The sequence below is a fragment of the Poromitra crassiceps genome, assembly GCF_964638095.1.
Source record: "Poromitra crassiceps genome assembly, chromosome: 8".
NCBI classification, from domain to species: Eukaryota; Metazoa; Chordata; class Actinopteri; order Beryciformes; family Melamphaidae; genus Poromitra; species Poromitra crassiceps.
Genome location: NC_139629.1, coordinates 3,709,278 through 3,722,537, shown reverse-complemented (window position 1 = coordinate 3,722,537; position 13,260 = coordinate 3,709,278). Strand labels below are relative to the sequence as shown.

Here is a 13,260-nt window from a genome sequence, read left to right as displayed (position 1 = left end):
CCAACACTCATTGTCTTACATACTCATGTCATCTTTCCAAAAAAGCCTTCAAAATCCACCTTTTCACTGTTGCTTTTGACCTATAATCTTTTTTTTCTCCCATCTATTTAATTTGAAAGTTGTTTTATCCTGTTTGTAAAGTGTCTTTGAGCACGGTCAAAAGCAACAGTGAAGCACTGTACATTACATTAACATAAATGTAGTGTACATTACATTACTATACATACGAGCATTAATGTTCTGTAATTCTACTCATATTCTAATATTTCCATTATACTTATTGAACCATAATTACAACTGATTAATACTATACAAATATTACAATGATTTTATTATTAGTGGTAGTAGTAGCAGCCTAGTTATTATTACTATTATATTATTCAGAGACTAATTGTTGTAATTATTGTGTAATAATAATTCCTCTAAATCTGGCTTCAAACAGCAAAAAGAAGAAAAAACAACCAAAACCACATCCACCCATGTTTACAATCGGGACATGTCCCCACCACTTTTCAACACAAAGTGACACCCTTGTGTACTCCGATGTCAATATGGTCTGACAGAGAATTCTGAGTCTGGAAAAGTATGGAATTTTGGAATGGAAAATGTGTAGGAACCCTGTATTCTCTAGTTGAAATTGATCACCGAAAAATGTGTATAACAGGTGAGAATCTCCAGAGTGCTCCACGATTTTCACAATACCTAGCAAAAACACGACCATAGCAGCAAATTATTCAAATTTTCTTTTTTTCTTCATTTGACTACAATAGAAACCAGACATATCCCTTACATTAGAGCATCCAAATCAAAAAAATACATGAAAACAGGACAAATATCAGTTGGTTGATTGAGGACTTTCAGAATTCTTTTGGGGAGTTTCATTACCAACATTAAGAGCATTACTTCAAACAGGCAACCTTATACAGCTTTGAAATGGATGAAATCATATTGGGCATTGACTTGATATATCCTGCTGCAGTGATTCTTTTTCCTTGTTGCAACCGTTTCATCAACAGCATGAGCTCTGGTACAGGCAAACCTCTGTTTAAGGCCACACATAACTGGAGGTTTTGTCACAATACTCTGACATTAGGTTCTTGCAGCAGTAGCTAAAATTAAGACAAGAGAGAGATGGACTATTAAACTTGTAATCCAAGCAAGCCAAGTCATCTTTATAGTTTATCCACCAATAACCTTTCTCATGTCAAAAAAAATCCTATTTGACTAAAGCCTCACTAGATCCCCCCTCAGTACCCATTAGAGACATCATCTAAACAAATAGTATTTTATTACATACAAATATCAATTAGAGGACTTTAACAAATGTTCAAATTAAAATCGAACTGATCCTAGCATAGAGCTGCAATGAAGTTAAAAAGTCTAAACAGAAATATTCCCGTAGCTCTGGACTTGTGGACAAGTTACTTTCCCGAAACTGCTCAATTCTAGCTCTGCCATTCTTTGCAAGGTAGAGTCAGTCAGCACGGCATTAGGATTTGCTTTTAATTGATATCAAAACAATTGGCAAAGGAAAATGTGTACAACTACAATCGACTAAAAAAATGTATCTAAGCATAAAGGCAACAAAGGGGCTATCTACCATGTCACCACAGGTCAACCCGTCCTGATATCAAATTAAATCAGTCCCAAAAGAAGCATGTGAGCTCGGTGTAGCACATGGCCATACAGTCAGATGAGTGTGAAGGGAATGATGCACGTCAAAGTGGACGAGGAAGAGAAAAGGATGGTTGTAGAGGGACGATCACGGTGCGTCCAGCTGCTCCAGTAAAGTTCTCCTCCTCTTCTCGAGCTCTCCCTCACTCAGCTCACTGCCTGAGGTATCCCAGCCACCCTGAATGCAACACAGCAAGGAATTAGCACTGAAGGAAGAAAATTAACTTGTCTTACATGCAAATTTAACAACTATTTCACTCCTCAAATCCCCATCTATTTCAGCATCCAGGTAATCTTAAAAAACGCCAAACGTCATAAAAAATTCAGGCTATGAATTCCTAGGTCAAGTTCCCGGAATAAAAAAACAAAAAACCAACCTCCTCTTTGGCTGCTTTCCTTTTAGGAGACTTCTGCTTGGAGTCAGAGTGACTTTTCCCCCGGGATTTGTCGTTCTCTTTATCTTTCTCCAGGTCCTTTTCACGCTTTGCATCACGGTCTCTTGCTTTCTTCTCATTGTCCGACTCGGGAGAGCCCTAGGAAGTAAGGTCAGAATCAGTGTACATTCACAGCTGTCTCAAATAAATATAAAGACATAATCAAGGTATTTAGTGGACTCTTGAGCCTTGTGGACTTACAGATTTGTGGCGTCTCTTCTTGGTCTTTTTCTTGTGCTTCTTGGACTTCTTATTATAGCTCCTCTCTGGTTGCACACAGGAAAATTAGATGTCAAGTGACCGAACACATCACCGCACGATGATTAATACGTCCACTTAAATGTTGGCTGTGAAGCCGCTCACCAGAATCTCCACTGGACGAGCGCTCAGAGGCCGACTTGGACTGTGACCTCTTTTTCTTCCTGTGGTATTCATCCTCCTCAGACTCTGAGCCCTGCCAAGACAGAAAGGTACAGTGTCATTAGGAAAAGAACTGGTCTAGAACCATCAGAGTCATTAGGAAATGAACTGGTCTAGAACCATTAACTGGTCTAGAACCATCAGAGTCATTAGGAAATTAACTGGTCTAGAACCATCAGTCATTAGGAAATTAACTGGTCTACAACCATGATGACCTGGTGTGGAGAAGGGTGTGTCGGTATATTACACAGAATTCACACACCTCCTTTAACATCAAATTCAAGGACTTTCCCCTCAAATTTAAGGACCCAAAACTGCATAGTTTGAGAAACGGCTCAATGTTCATTACCGTCATTTTTTATCATATCAAATTTTTATCATGCAGAAGCTCACAGAATTAAAAAGAGGCTTGAATGTGTTGTAAAAAAAAATCAAAATAACTTTGAACTTGCACAAAATATATAAATTCAAGTACTTTCAATGACCCCTGTCTATTTATGACCATTTTCAAAAAAAAAATCAAGGCCTTAATCAAACTTTCAAATACAAACTTTCAAAGATTTCAAGGACCTATGGGAACCATAATTAAGGATTGTTAAATGATCTGCCCACGGCTCCTGGCTAAGTGTAGCACAGGAACGATCAGAGACGGCCTAAGCAGGATTTGGTGAAGAACACTAACCGATCGAGAGCGAGAGCGCTTCCTGTGGTGCTTCTTGGACTTCTTGGAGTGCTTCTTTGTCTTGGAATGGTGATGCTGGCATTCATGCTGTGAACACAACAGATACTGTCAGCTGGAGATCAAGATGGGAATGACAGCCCGTTCCCATCGAGATTACATGCAAAGGAGCCTTACCTCCAAGACATGTATGAAGTCTTTGAATATCCTTTTCCTCTCCGACTCGAGGGTCACATCTTCAAAGGCAGATTCTTTTAAGAATCGTTCCCGGACCTGGGATGACAAAACTTCAGTCATAAAAAAAAAAAAAAAAAAAACGCTAAACGAGCACTATGAACAAGGTGATATGCCCAAATAGAAAGCACACAGTGGTGTGAAAGCATATGAATAGAATGAGTGAAGGACGTACTGTCTCCCATGTAGCCTCTGGCTCCAGCGGGGGCGTGGCCTGCTTCAGCATGCTCTTGAAGGTTGCCTCTTTTCTTTTCATCTTCCTGGCCTCCTCCTTCTCTCGCTCCCTCTCTCTGGCCTCGGCCTTCTCCAGTAGCTGCACACAAAGACGTCACAATCACCTTGTTATCAAGTCAATGGAGATGTTTAAAGGCAAAGCACACATGTGACCTTCTTAAAGCTTAGGTGAAGCTTTGCCTGCGTCAGTTAAGAGCATCTGTATTGATCTGTAGGAACTATTCAAGGCTACAGAGGTGGATGGTATGAAGGACAGGAGTCTTACACTGTTGAAGGCCAGCTTGATGTTGCCTGCATCCAGTGTGGTGGCTCTCTTGTCTGAGCTGATGACTGATCCAAAGTCCTCAAAGCCAGTGTTGACTTCAACCAAGAAGCTCTTGTCCTGGAAGCACCATGAAGGACATGAAAGATTGAAAACAATGCACGGCATCAGATGATGAATATAAAAATATTATGGTGCCAAATAAAATCTATCAAACACAATCTTCTTAGAATAAACACTGGTATTGGCCAGATGTGAAGTGTGCAATTTATTGCTGTGACTTTTTGTTAGGCTATAAATGTGCGTTCCCCCCAGTGGCACAGAGTGAGATCTCACCTTAAGAATATCTTTGATGATCCTCTTTTCATCGTGGTAGCGAGCTTTCAAGTCTTCCACATAGAATTTGAAGAGGTCCAGGGGAGTGGAACCTGAGAAACACAAAGCACAGATAGAATTTGAACAGGTCCAGGGGAGTGGAACCTGAGAAACACAAAGCACAGATAGTATTTGAACAGGTCCAGGGGAGTGGAACCTGAGAAACAGAAAGCACAGATAGAATTTGAACAGGTCCAGGGGAGTGGAACCTGAGAAACAGAAAGCACAGATCATGAACAGGTCCAGGGGAGTGGAACCTGAGAAACAGAAAGCACAGATCATGAACAGGTCCAGGGGAGTGGAACCTGAGAAACAGAAAGCACAGATCATGAATACAAAATGCCGTCATTATGTTCTATGCTGCAGCGAGACAAGAATAAACGTGACAGAACACCGTCAGCAGCATGTGTCCCACATCCCACAGCAGGATGCAAAAAGGATGAGACAAGAAGAAACAGGATTTATGTCCTGAGTGTTCAGGAAAAATAAGAAAATCCTGTGGACTGTGTATGTTTCTTTGATGTGTTGGTGCATGGCATGGTGTCCTGGTGCTTCAGTGCATTGTGTTTGATGTGTTGGTGCATGGCATGGTGTCCTGGTGCTTCAGTGCAGCATTGTGTTTGATGTGTTGGTGCATGCATGGTGTCCTGGTGCTTCAGTGCATTGTGTTTGATGTGTTGGTGCATGCATGGTGTCCTGGTGCTTCAGTGCATTGTGTTTGATGTGTTGGTGCATGCATGGTGTCCTGGTGCTTCAGTGCATTGTGTTTGATGTGTTGGTGCATGGCATGGTGTCCTGGTGCTTCAGTGCAGCATTGTGTTTGATGTGTTGGTGCATGCATGGTGTCCTGGTGCGTCAGTGCATTGTGTTTGATGTGTTGGTGCATGCATGGTGTCCTGGTGCTTCAGTGCATTGTGTTTGATGTGTTGGTGCATGCATGGTGTCCTGGTGCTTCAGTGAATTGTGCTCATGGAGACATGTGGTGTGCAGCAGCCTGCTGTCCTACCCGGCTGGCCCAGCATGTTGGCAAAGCGGATGTCGGAGCTCACGGTGGGATACATCTCCATCCAGGCAGACATGGAGTGGAGCTGACCGTGCTCGTGGAGCTCATCCAGAAACTTCTGTGAGACACAAAAACAAAACAAAGCTTGAGTTCAGGACAGATACACTTCTTCACTCAGAACTTGTGAAAGTGTTAATAATAATCTGTCCAAATCAGAATTGCAGCACAACAGACAAAATATAAATTTATTCAAAAGACAACAGACTACTGTGCTATGCTCAAACTTTTCTTTGCAATGTGAAAACATGTTAAGGATGTCAGGCCAGCTTGCCCTCACCTGACCTGGTGACCTATGTTTGAGAGTGTTGTGTGAGATGTTTTGTGAGATACAGGTGGAGAGACCGTCTCACCTGGAAGGATTCTCTGTTCTTGCGCTGTCGTCGCCTCTCTCTGAGGAGCGTCTTCTGCTTCTCCTCCTCTTCCTCCTTCTCCAGCGCCCGGATGTGCTCCTCAAAACAAATGAGGGCATCTTCTTTGTCCATATCTGTCAACAGCAAACAGAAGACCATCAACAGAGCGAACTCACAAAGGCTACATACATTAACATAGAAGCCAGCGCACCGATTGTATCTTGAGTACATTTTGGTTTCTCCTTTATGCTGTTACAATGCAGTAACAGCTCCATTTGTGTATGTATGATTGTCATAAAATATTCTATCTAAATATTCACATTACAATACATGTGATGTGAAGGTAAACCATTGTGATTTCAAACAGCAGTAGGTAAGTGAACAGATGTGTAGATGGATGTGTCTCATACTCTGCAGCTCCTCATCCTCTGCAAAGGTGGGGTTGTCTAGCAGGTACTGTTGGGCCTCAGACCAGGTGGTGCGGTACGTGACGTTGGCCATGTTGTCCAGGATGTTCTTCAGAGCCTCCCAGTTCCTCTTCCTTAGCTGCTTGGCTTGCTCCTATAGCACCAGATAGAGCGTAGGAGGGGAAATCATTAACTGAACCAATATTCAGAAGCTCCCATCCCCATCTGTGATATTTGCAAATGCGGGTTGAAAAATGCATGCTGCATCGTGATAAAGCACGTTTATACTGACGACCCCATTGAAAGACCTGCTAAGAGCCTGAGGAATGTGAGCGATGAGGAGGAGTGCTGCTTGTTGAAGGCCTAACCTTCTCTTTCTTAGCAAGGTAGAACAAGACATCTTCATAGATCTCCAGTCGGTCTCTTTCTGGGACGCAGCTCCACACCTCCTGCTCATTGAACATCTGCTCTGCTTTCCTGGTACACACACACACACACACACACACACACACACACACACACACACACACACACAGAGTTAGGAGGACACTGCACACACAGTTAGGAGGACACTGCACAATGACAATTATCCACATGAGGGCAGCATTTCATAGGGCAAACTTATCCCTTGCACACTGGTTTTCCATGTACAGGTCATCAAATGCCCTGTTGAATCCACTTGATACGAATCTTGTGAAATCTACCACACTAAAAAATAAATAGTCAATAAAATACGACTATCTCTTCAAAACATCTCACTTTCTTGACCCAGATCCCAAACTGGATGCTCATCAAAGCCAAAGCTGTGGAGAGGTCTAGTAGTCAGACAGGCCCCGCTGTCACTCTCTAGCTGCCTGTTGTGTGCCCCGGTCACCACAACCCCAGTGCCAGCTGCACTCCGTCCGGACGGTTGTCAAAGTCACCAGTCGATCCATGCGTCCCCTCTGGCCGTGACGGTGACTTTCACCCTAAACACCCGACCAAAGAGCGCTGGTCTGCTGGATGTCACACACAATATGGACTGGAGTGACATCGGAACAGTCTGCCACTTCATCACAGGGATGGAACAGCTTTTTAAGAGAACAATTCAAGCACTTTCAGAGCGCTGAGAGTACATGGCCGTACATCGTAACGTGGAGCGGACGGAGGTCGGAGGTGAACGGAAAAACGACCTTCATGGAGTCCATTTCTAATCTAGCTAGCGACGGTCCACTCCACTATCTGCTCCGCGTCTTGCGTGAGACGCTAGGAGGCAATATGACGACAGGATCGTTCCATTTCAGGTATTAAAAGATTTTTGGTTCACACGAGTGATTGTGTAGATGAAACACCAGATTATGTTGAAAATCAAGCACTTTAGTATATATATATACTAGTATATTAAAATGTAAGCATATTCCAATCTTAACCTTGAAACCATAAACTCAAGCATTTAACAAACTTTCAAGAAATGGTACGACCCACGCTATTAATCTAGCTTGCTTAATTTTCTGTGTATATCTTCCATCTTTACGTCTACTCAACAATAAGAAGTAAACCTGTATTTTGGGGTATTGCACTGTTTGAGATGAAGTGTACAGCTCAGCGAGGAAGATGTTTTAGATGAAGTGTAGCTCTGCTCAGCTCAGCGAGGAAGATGTTTTAGATGAAGTGTAGCTCAGCTCAGCAAGGAAGATGTTTTAGATGAAGTGTAGCTCTGCTCAGCTCAGCGAGGAAGATGGGAGAAGAGGAGGAGAAAACGTAACAAAGGTCATGACGAGTTAGATTCAAAGCAGTTTTGTCACATGCGCCTGAGCCCCGCAGAGCCACCAGGACACCATGTTCCTCAGGTCTGTTCATTCAGGGTGTGACGACGTAGCAACACTGTGGTGTGACATAGCAACACTGTGCTATTCACCAGTTTCCTGGTGAGACTGTGGGCGCTTCATGACACCCTCCCTCCCTGTTTCCATGACACCCTCCCTCCCTGTTTCCAGCTGCTGGTTGCCTGTTTCCGCCCAGGACCGTTCATAGCGAAAGAGACTGAAAATAATCATAATAATTGTTGTGACTTTGTACCTACCTATGTCTTGTAATGGAGCCCCCCAGCACAATAATTTCACACGTGCATAATTGTACAACGGAGTGACAATATCTTGAATCTTGAAAGAGAGCGACCGCTAAAGCTCCGTTCAATGACCAAATAATAAGAGTTCCGGTTTGGACGTTTAGCCTTCAAAATAAAAGTGGCCGCTATGCAACCACATATTATTTTTAGCAATTTCGGCTAAAATAAGCCCGTACAGTACCAGTGAATTGACATTGACCTCGTTTTTGTAAAATATCGCCGCTATGCAACCACACAACACACTACTATTTTTAGCCATTTCGGATCAAATAAGCCAAACGTTCCCACTCTTTGACAGCGGCGCGCACCTCCTTGGTAGTGAAAAAATGTTAAACAGGAAGTCGACAACCGGCAACCGCTGAGAATCATGGGAAACGTAAGTCCAGGAAAAAGGTGAATAGCTGGGCATGGAGGAGGTACAGAGAGAACCCACCACGGTGTGCCTACAGGTCAGAGAAAGCTCAAACTTGAAAGTGCTGGAGCTGCATGTGTAACTCTTTCACTGATGACATCCACATCATCACACTGACATTTGTGGGGAACACAAGTCAATAGAGGGAAAAAAGCAAAGTGTAAACACATTTTATAGAGAGGCAAAGTGACCGCCTACTTCCTGCTTCAGCACTGTACCAGAGATTTTCATCCGCCATTTATTTTCCAATAGACATTTCGTAAAATGCTTATAAAAATAGTTTTACTTGTTCAAACCAAACGGTTCAAATATATTTAGAAACAGGAGAGACCACATAACATTTCACTCAGACCAAATAAATGGCAGATAACAATCTCTGGTACAGTGCTGAAGCAGGAAGTAGGCACTTTGCCTCTATTGTGAGAGGACTGCAGCACTTACTTATATCTAGTAGTAGAGGTCATCTTCTCATGGTTCTCCAAGTACCTCTGGTAGGTCTCTTTGGACTCCTTGTATTTAATCCTAGCCTCCTCCTTTTCCTCTTTCTCCGTTTGGACCTTGTAGGCGTTGAACGCCTGCTTCTTCTCACTCAGTTTGGGAAGAGCACTTGAATGACAAAGAAAAGCAAGAATTGCGGTTCGAGACGGTATTTATTGCCCTCATTTGGTTTTGTAAATAAGCTTACAGTAGCTGATCCCAGGAGAGAATAGCATACCTGTAGCGAGGGTCGTTGATAATCATTTTCATAGCTTGTTCCCAAGAGGCGTTTGAAGACACACCCTGAAATCCAGACAGTATAAAACTCAATTAAAGTGGGGGAATGTCTGTTACACCTCAAACCATGACGGTAAAACAAGCCATCAAATGGAATCGTTGCATCTACATATATATATGAAACAACAATAGATGAGGGGAAAAGGGATTGTGTTAACGCACACGTGTATGTGTAGACATGGAAAGCACGTGACGCGGGAATGAAGTGGGTCAGGTGGGGGCGGGGCTTAGCTGCTCTGCCAATGCTTTTTCTTCATGACTAATAGATGGCGGGTTAAGAGGTGTGGAGCGCCAATAATTCAAAGACATGTCATCAAGGGCTCATGTAAGTGCCGCCACGCGCGGCTCCCAGAGACTAACGCTGCCACCACGCGCCTCTCCTAGAGACCAGCGCATCCTTCCTCCATTATGGGGCGAGTCCACTCGGTGCATCTGGCTCGTCAGTTGTCACAGTGGTTGTAAGTCACTGAGGCGTGCCACTTTATCTCCGCGGCCTCATCCCGGGCTGGGCCGGGCCGGGCCGGGCCGGGCAGCCCCCGTGGCTCTGATCCAATAACGCTAATCATAACGACAGAACCATTAAGATGTGGCAGTGAAATGGCGCGCGAGCACTTTCTCTCAGGAGGAAAAGCTGTGGGCACCAAATTAAAAAAGAGCCTAAATATAGCAGCAGCAGCAGCATCGGTGACGGGGCGGCGCTGAGCCACCATACCACCGACACACAAACACATCCACACAGCAACAGGAGGCGAAGCTTAACAAGCATGCTAAGTCCCAGCGGCTCACGGGAGGGGAGGGCAGGATTAGATCCAGATCAAAATACAAAGGCCCGTGCTCATAAACAGACATCAGGTTGGACCATGATAGAGGGTTCAAAGTTTTAACGGTATTTTTAAAGTGCATCTAAATCGGTTTCAGGTTCTAATCTTCATATCATCTTGGGACAGCTCAACCAGGATTTGCAAACAAACTACAATGAAATACTAGAATCTAGACCCTTAACCGTTAGTCAGCAAATACCCCTACAAATTACAGACACTTTTTGGGGTTGCTTGGTACAACGTATGAAAAAAAGCTAACTTTGTGGACTGCAAATGCAGACGTCGCACCCAGATGTGCTTTAGGATAGTCCCATCGGTTCTGTTCTGGAGCCCCAAAACTAGGGATGCACCGATATGAAAATTTTGGCCGATGCCGATAACCGATATTAACATTGCTGTTATGGCCGATAACCGATATTTACCGATGTCGATATGATCTGTATAAAACCACATTTTTATGATCATCACATTTTGTACATACTGAAAAACACATGTTAACACTGAATTTGAAAAAGTTATCCATTTCTTTATTTGCAAAGCCTTTGGAAAAGCCCATAAATCATAGATTTACTGCATTATTTCATATCAATGTGAAGAATTTGGCTGATAATGATAACCGATATTAACATTGCAACATCTGACCGATACCGATATGACCGATATGTAAAAAAATGACCAACATCGGCCGATACCGATATGATTGCCGATATATCGTGCATCCCTACCCAAAACCCACCTCTGCAGATTACAGACTTCCTTCCCACACCTTCAAGAAAGAAGTAGAAGCGCGCACAACAGCTCAGCAGGTCAGGTGCCGGACAAACGGACGATAAACTTAGAATCTGTACACAGAAAATAAAGCTCCCATCCAGTTTTATTTCCCCCGCCCAACACCTTCTTCAACATCAAATTCAAGGACTTTCCAGGCCCAACTCCCCAAATTCAAGGACCCAACACAGCCTAGTTTGAGACATGGATCAAGGTGAACTAGCAGAAGCTCACATCAATGAGTGTGTGACTGTGTGCCACTTCACAGCCCCCGCTGCTGTTTTGAGGGTGGAACAATTCAATGACTGACAGGTCGTAGCACCAATTTTCTAAAAGTCAACAGAGTCAGGTTCAGGATTCCGAACCCACCAATCACTGGCCAGGATTCCATCAGTAGTTTTGTGTGGGCAGTGTATCAGACCCAGAGAGAGATCTGCAGTAAGTAACGTAGTGTATCAGCGTAAGAACTCTCCTGGGTCTGGCGTTGAGACTACACAGTTACAAAGAGAGAGGCTTGAATGTGTGAACACTTCTCAATGCTTGTTGGAATATATTTTGTTTTCACTTATCGAGAGCTGAAGGCGGAGCGAAATTTGACGGAGGCGGTCCCCTCATAATTCTCGATGCAGAAAAAAGCCTAAATTCAAGCACTTTGAATGAGCCGTGTCTTATTTATTTCAAAAACATTTACTGCCTTGATTTTGATTTTTCACATTCACAAACTTTCAAGGGCCCGTGGGAACCCTGAAATTACAACTCATTTATCAGAACTATCATAATGAGGAATCAATCATTTGTATTAACAGAAATGTATTGAGACTTTAAAGGTATTTCCTTATTGTTGCAATAGAACACTTTTAAAGAGCAGGTTAGATCGTCCGGGGGGGGTTTCAAAATGTTTGCCTGACATTTTGAAAACGCAAATATATTGATGAATACAGCAAACTGATACTGTGTTTATTTTTCAACGGTTACATGTCAATAAACATAAAGATGCAGAGTTTGGCCTAGAGAAATAGCGCAGCCTCTCCGGTGTTTGACCTAGTTCACTTGAGCACTGATCCCATGTGACAGCATGGCTATAGACTCACCTTCTCCTTCAGCAGCTCTTTGAAGGCCTGCTTGGCCTCCTCTTTTGTGGTCCACTTGTACGTCTTCTTCTGAAGTTCTGGCCGCTCCTCCTTAGCAACCTCAGTGCCGAGGCTAAAAGGGGGAAAAAATATGAAATTTGATTCATTTAGCTACGACGGCCTTTAACATTTGAGCCATTAATCGCTGATGCTCTCTCATCCAGGATCACTTCATGAATACAACAAAACACTTCTATTCTTAGATAACCAACATTACAAGCAACCAATATTAAGGAGTACAAGTATCAGAGTACAAGTATCAGAGTACAAGTATCATAGTACAAGTATCAGAGTACAAGTATCATAGTGGCCTGGCCTGAGAATATTTACTGTGACCGTGGGATGATCTTATAAGATTATTTTACTTCAAGACTTCAAATATACTGCCCATTTATCTGTTAGACGACTGTAGCAGAGATAACTTGCTAAATGTCCCTTTTCTTGGGTTGTGTTCACAAAAAAACAAGGTTTGGATTGAGATGAGTTAGCAGCATTTTCACATCTGAGTCCAAATACTAGAGTGACAGGAAAGGAGGAGGAGAGAGAGGGAGAGGACAGACTACACACATCATAAGATGGAAACTCATCACATCCAAGGTTCTCAATATGCTCCTTACTTTGGTATACCATGGACTGAACCTGTGTAGTTAGTTACTTTGGTATACCATGGACTGAACCTGTGTAGTTAGTTACTTTGGTATACCATGGACTGAACCTGTGTAGTTACTTTGGTACACCATGGACTGAACCTGTGTAGTTAGTTACTTTGGTATACCAATTCAATTCAATTCAATTCAAAAAACTTTATTAGTCCCGCAAGGGGCAATTTAAGGCATGAATACTGCAAACAAGCTGTACTTTGTACACATCCAAAAACAATACAAAAAACAAGACAATAAATACAATAAATGGCACTGATAAAGCAAGATCCCTGATTACAATGTATCCAACACCACAAGGAATATATTCAAATCAAAAGGTCAAGGTGCAGACTTAGTCTAGATAAACTGACCATTTCTTGTACTGTGGCTGTTCACCAGTCGAATGGCCTCTGGAACAAAACCAAACTTCCTTCTGTTTGTTTTGCAGGCAGGCTGTCTAAAGCGCTTTCCTGAT

General features: G+C 43.0%; 1 protein-coding gene across 1 annotated transcript in view; it reads right to left on the bottom strand.

Annotated features, from left to right (window-relative positions):
* Window positions 1-353: 353 nt before the first annotated feature.
* The window catches only part of prpf40a (PRP40 pre-mRNA processing factor 40 homolog A), a 28,786-nt gene continuing 15,879 nt past the window's right edge, over window positions 354-13,260 (bottom strand). Inside the window, exons 12-27 of the mRNA XM_083641647.1 lie at window positions 12,106-12,217; window positions 9,367-9,431; window positions 9,093-9,257; window positions 6,501-6,609; window positions 6,136-6,286; window positions 5,726-5,859; window positions 5,319-5,433; window positions 4,274-4,365; window positions 3,941-4,057; window positions 3,617-3,754; window positions 3,385-3,480; window positions 3,211-3,297; window positions 2,472-2,562; window positions 2,310-2,374; window positions 2,052-2,207; window positions 354-1,852 (exon numbers count right to left, since the gene is read on the bottom strand). Coding sequence (XP_083497773.1) covers window positions 1,763-1,852; window positions 2,052-2,207; window positions 2,310-2,374; window positions 2,472-2,562; window positions 3,211-3,297; window positions 3,385-3,480; window positions 3,617-3,754; window positions 3,941-4,057; window positions 4,274-4,365; window positions 5,319-5,433; window positions 5,726-5,859; window positions 6,136-6,286; window positions 6,501-6,609; window positions 9,093-9,257; window positions 9,367-9,431; window positions 12,106-12,217 — 1,783 coding nt within the window. The 3' untranslated portion in view covers window positions 354-1,762. The remainder of the gene's footprint in view (window positions 1,853-2,051; window positions 2,208-2,309; window positions 2,375-2,471; window positions 2,563-3,210; window positions 3,298-3,384; window positions 3,481-3,616; window positions 3,755-3,940; window positions 4,058-4,273; window positions 4,366-5,318; window positions 5,434-5,725; window positions 5,860-6,135; window positions 6,287-6,500; window positions 6,610-9,092; window positions 9,258-9,366; window positions 9,432-12,105; window positions 12,218-13,260) is intronic.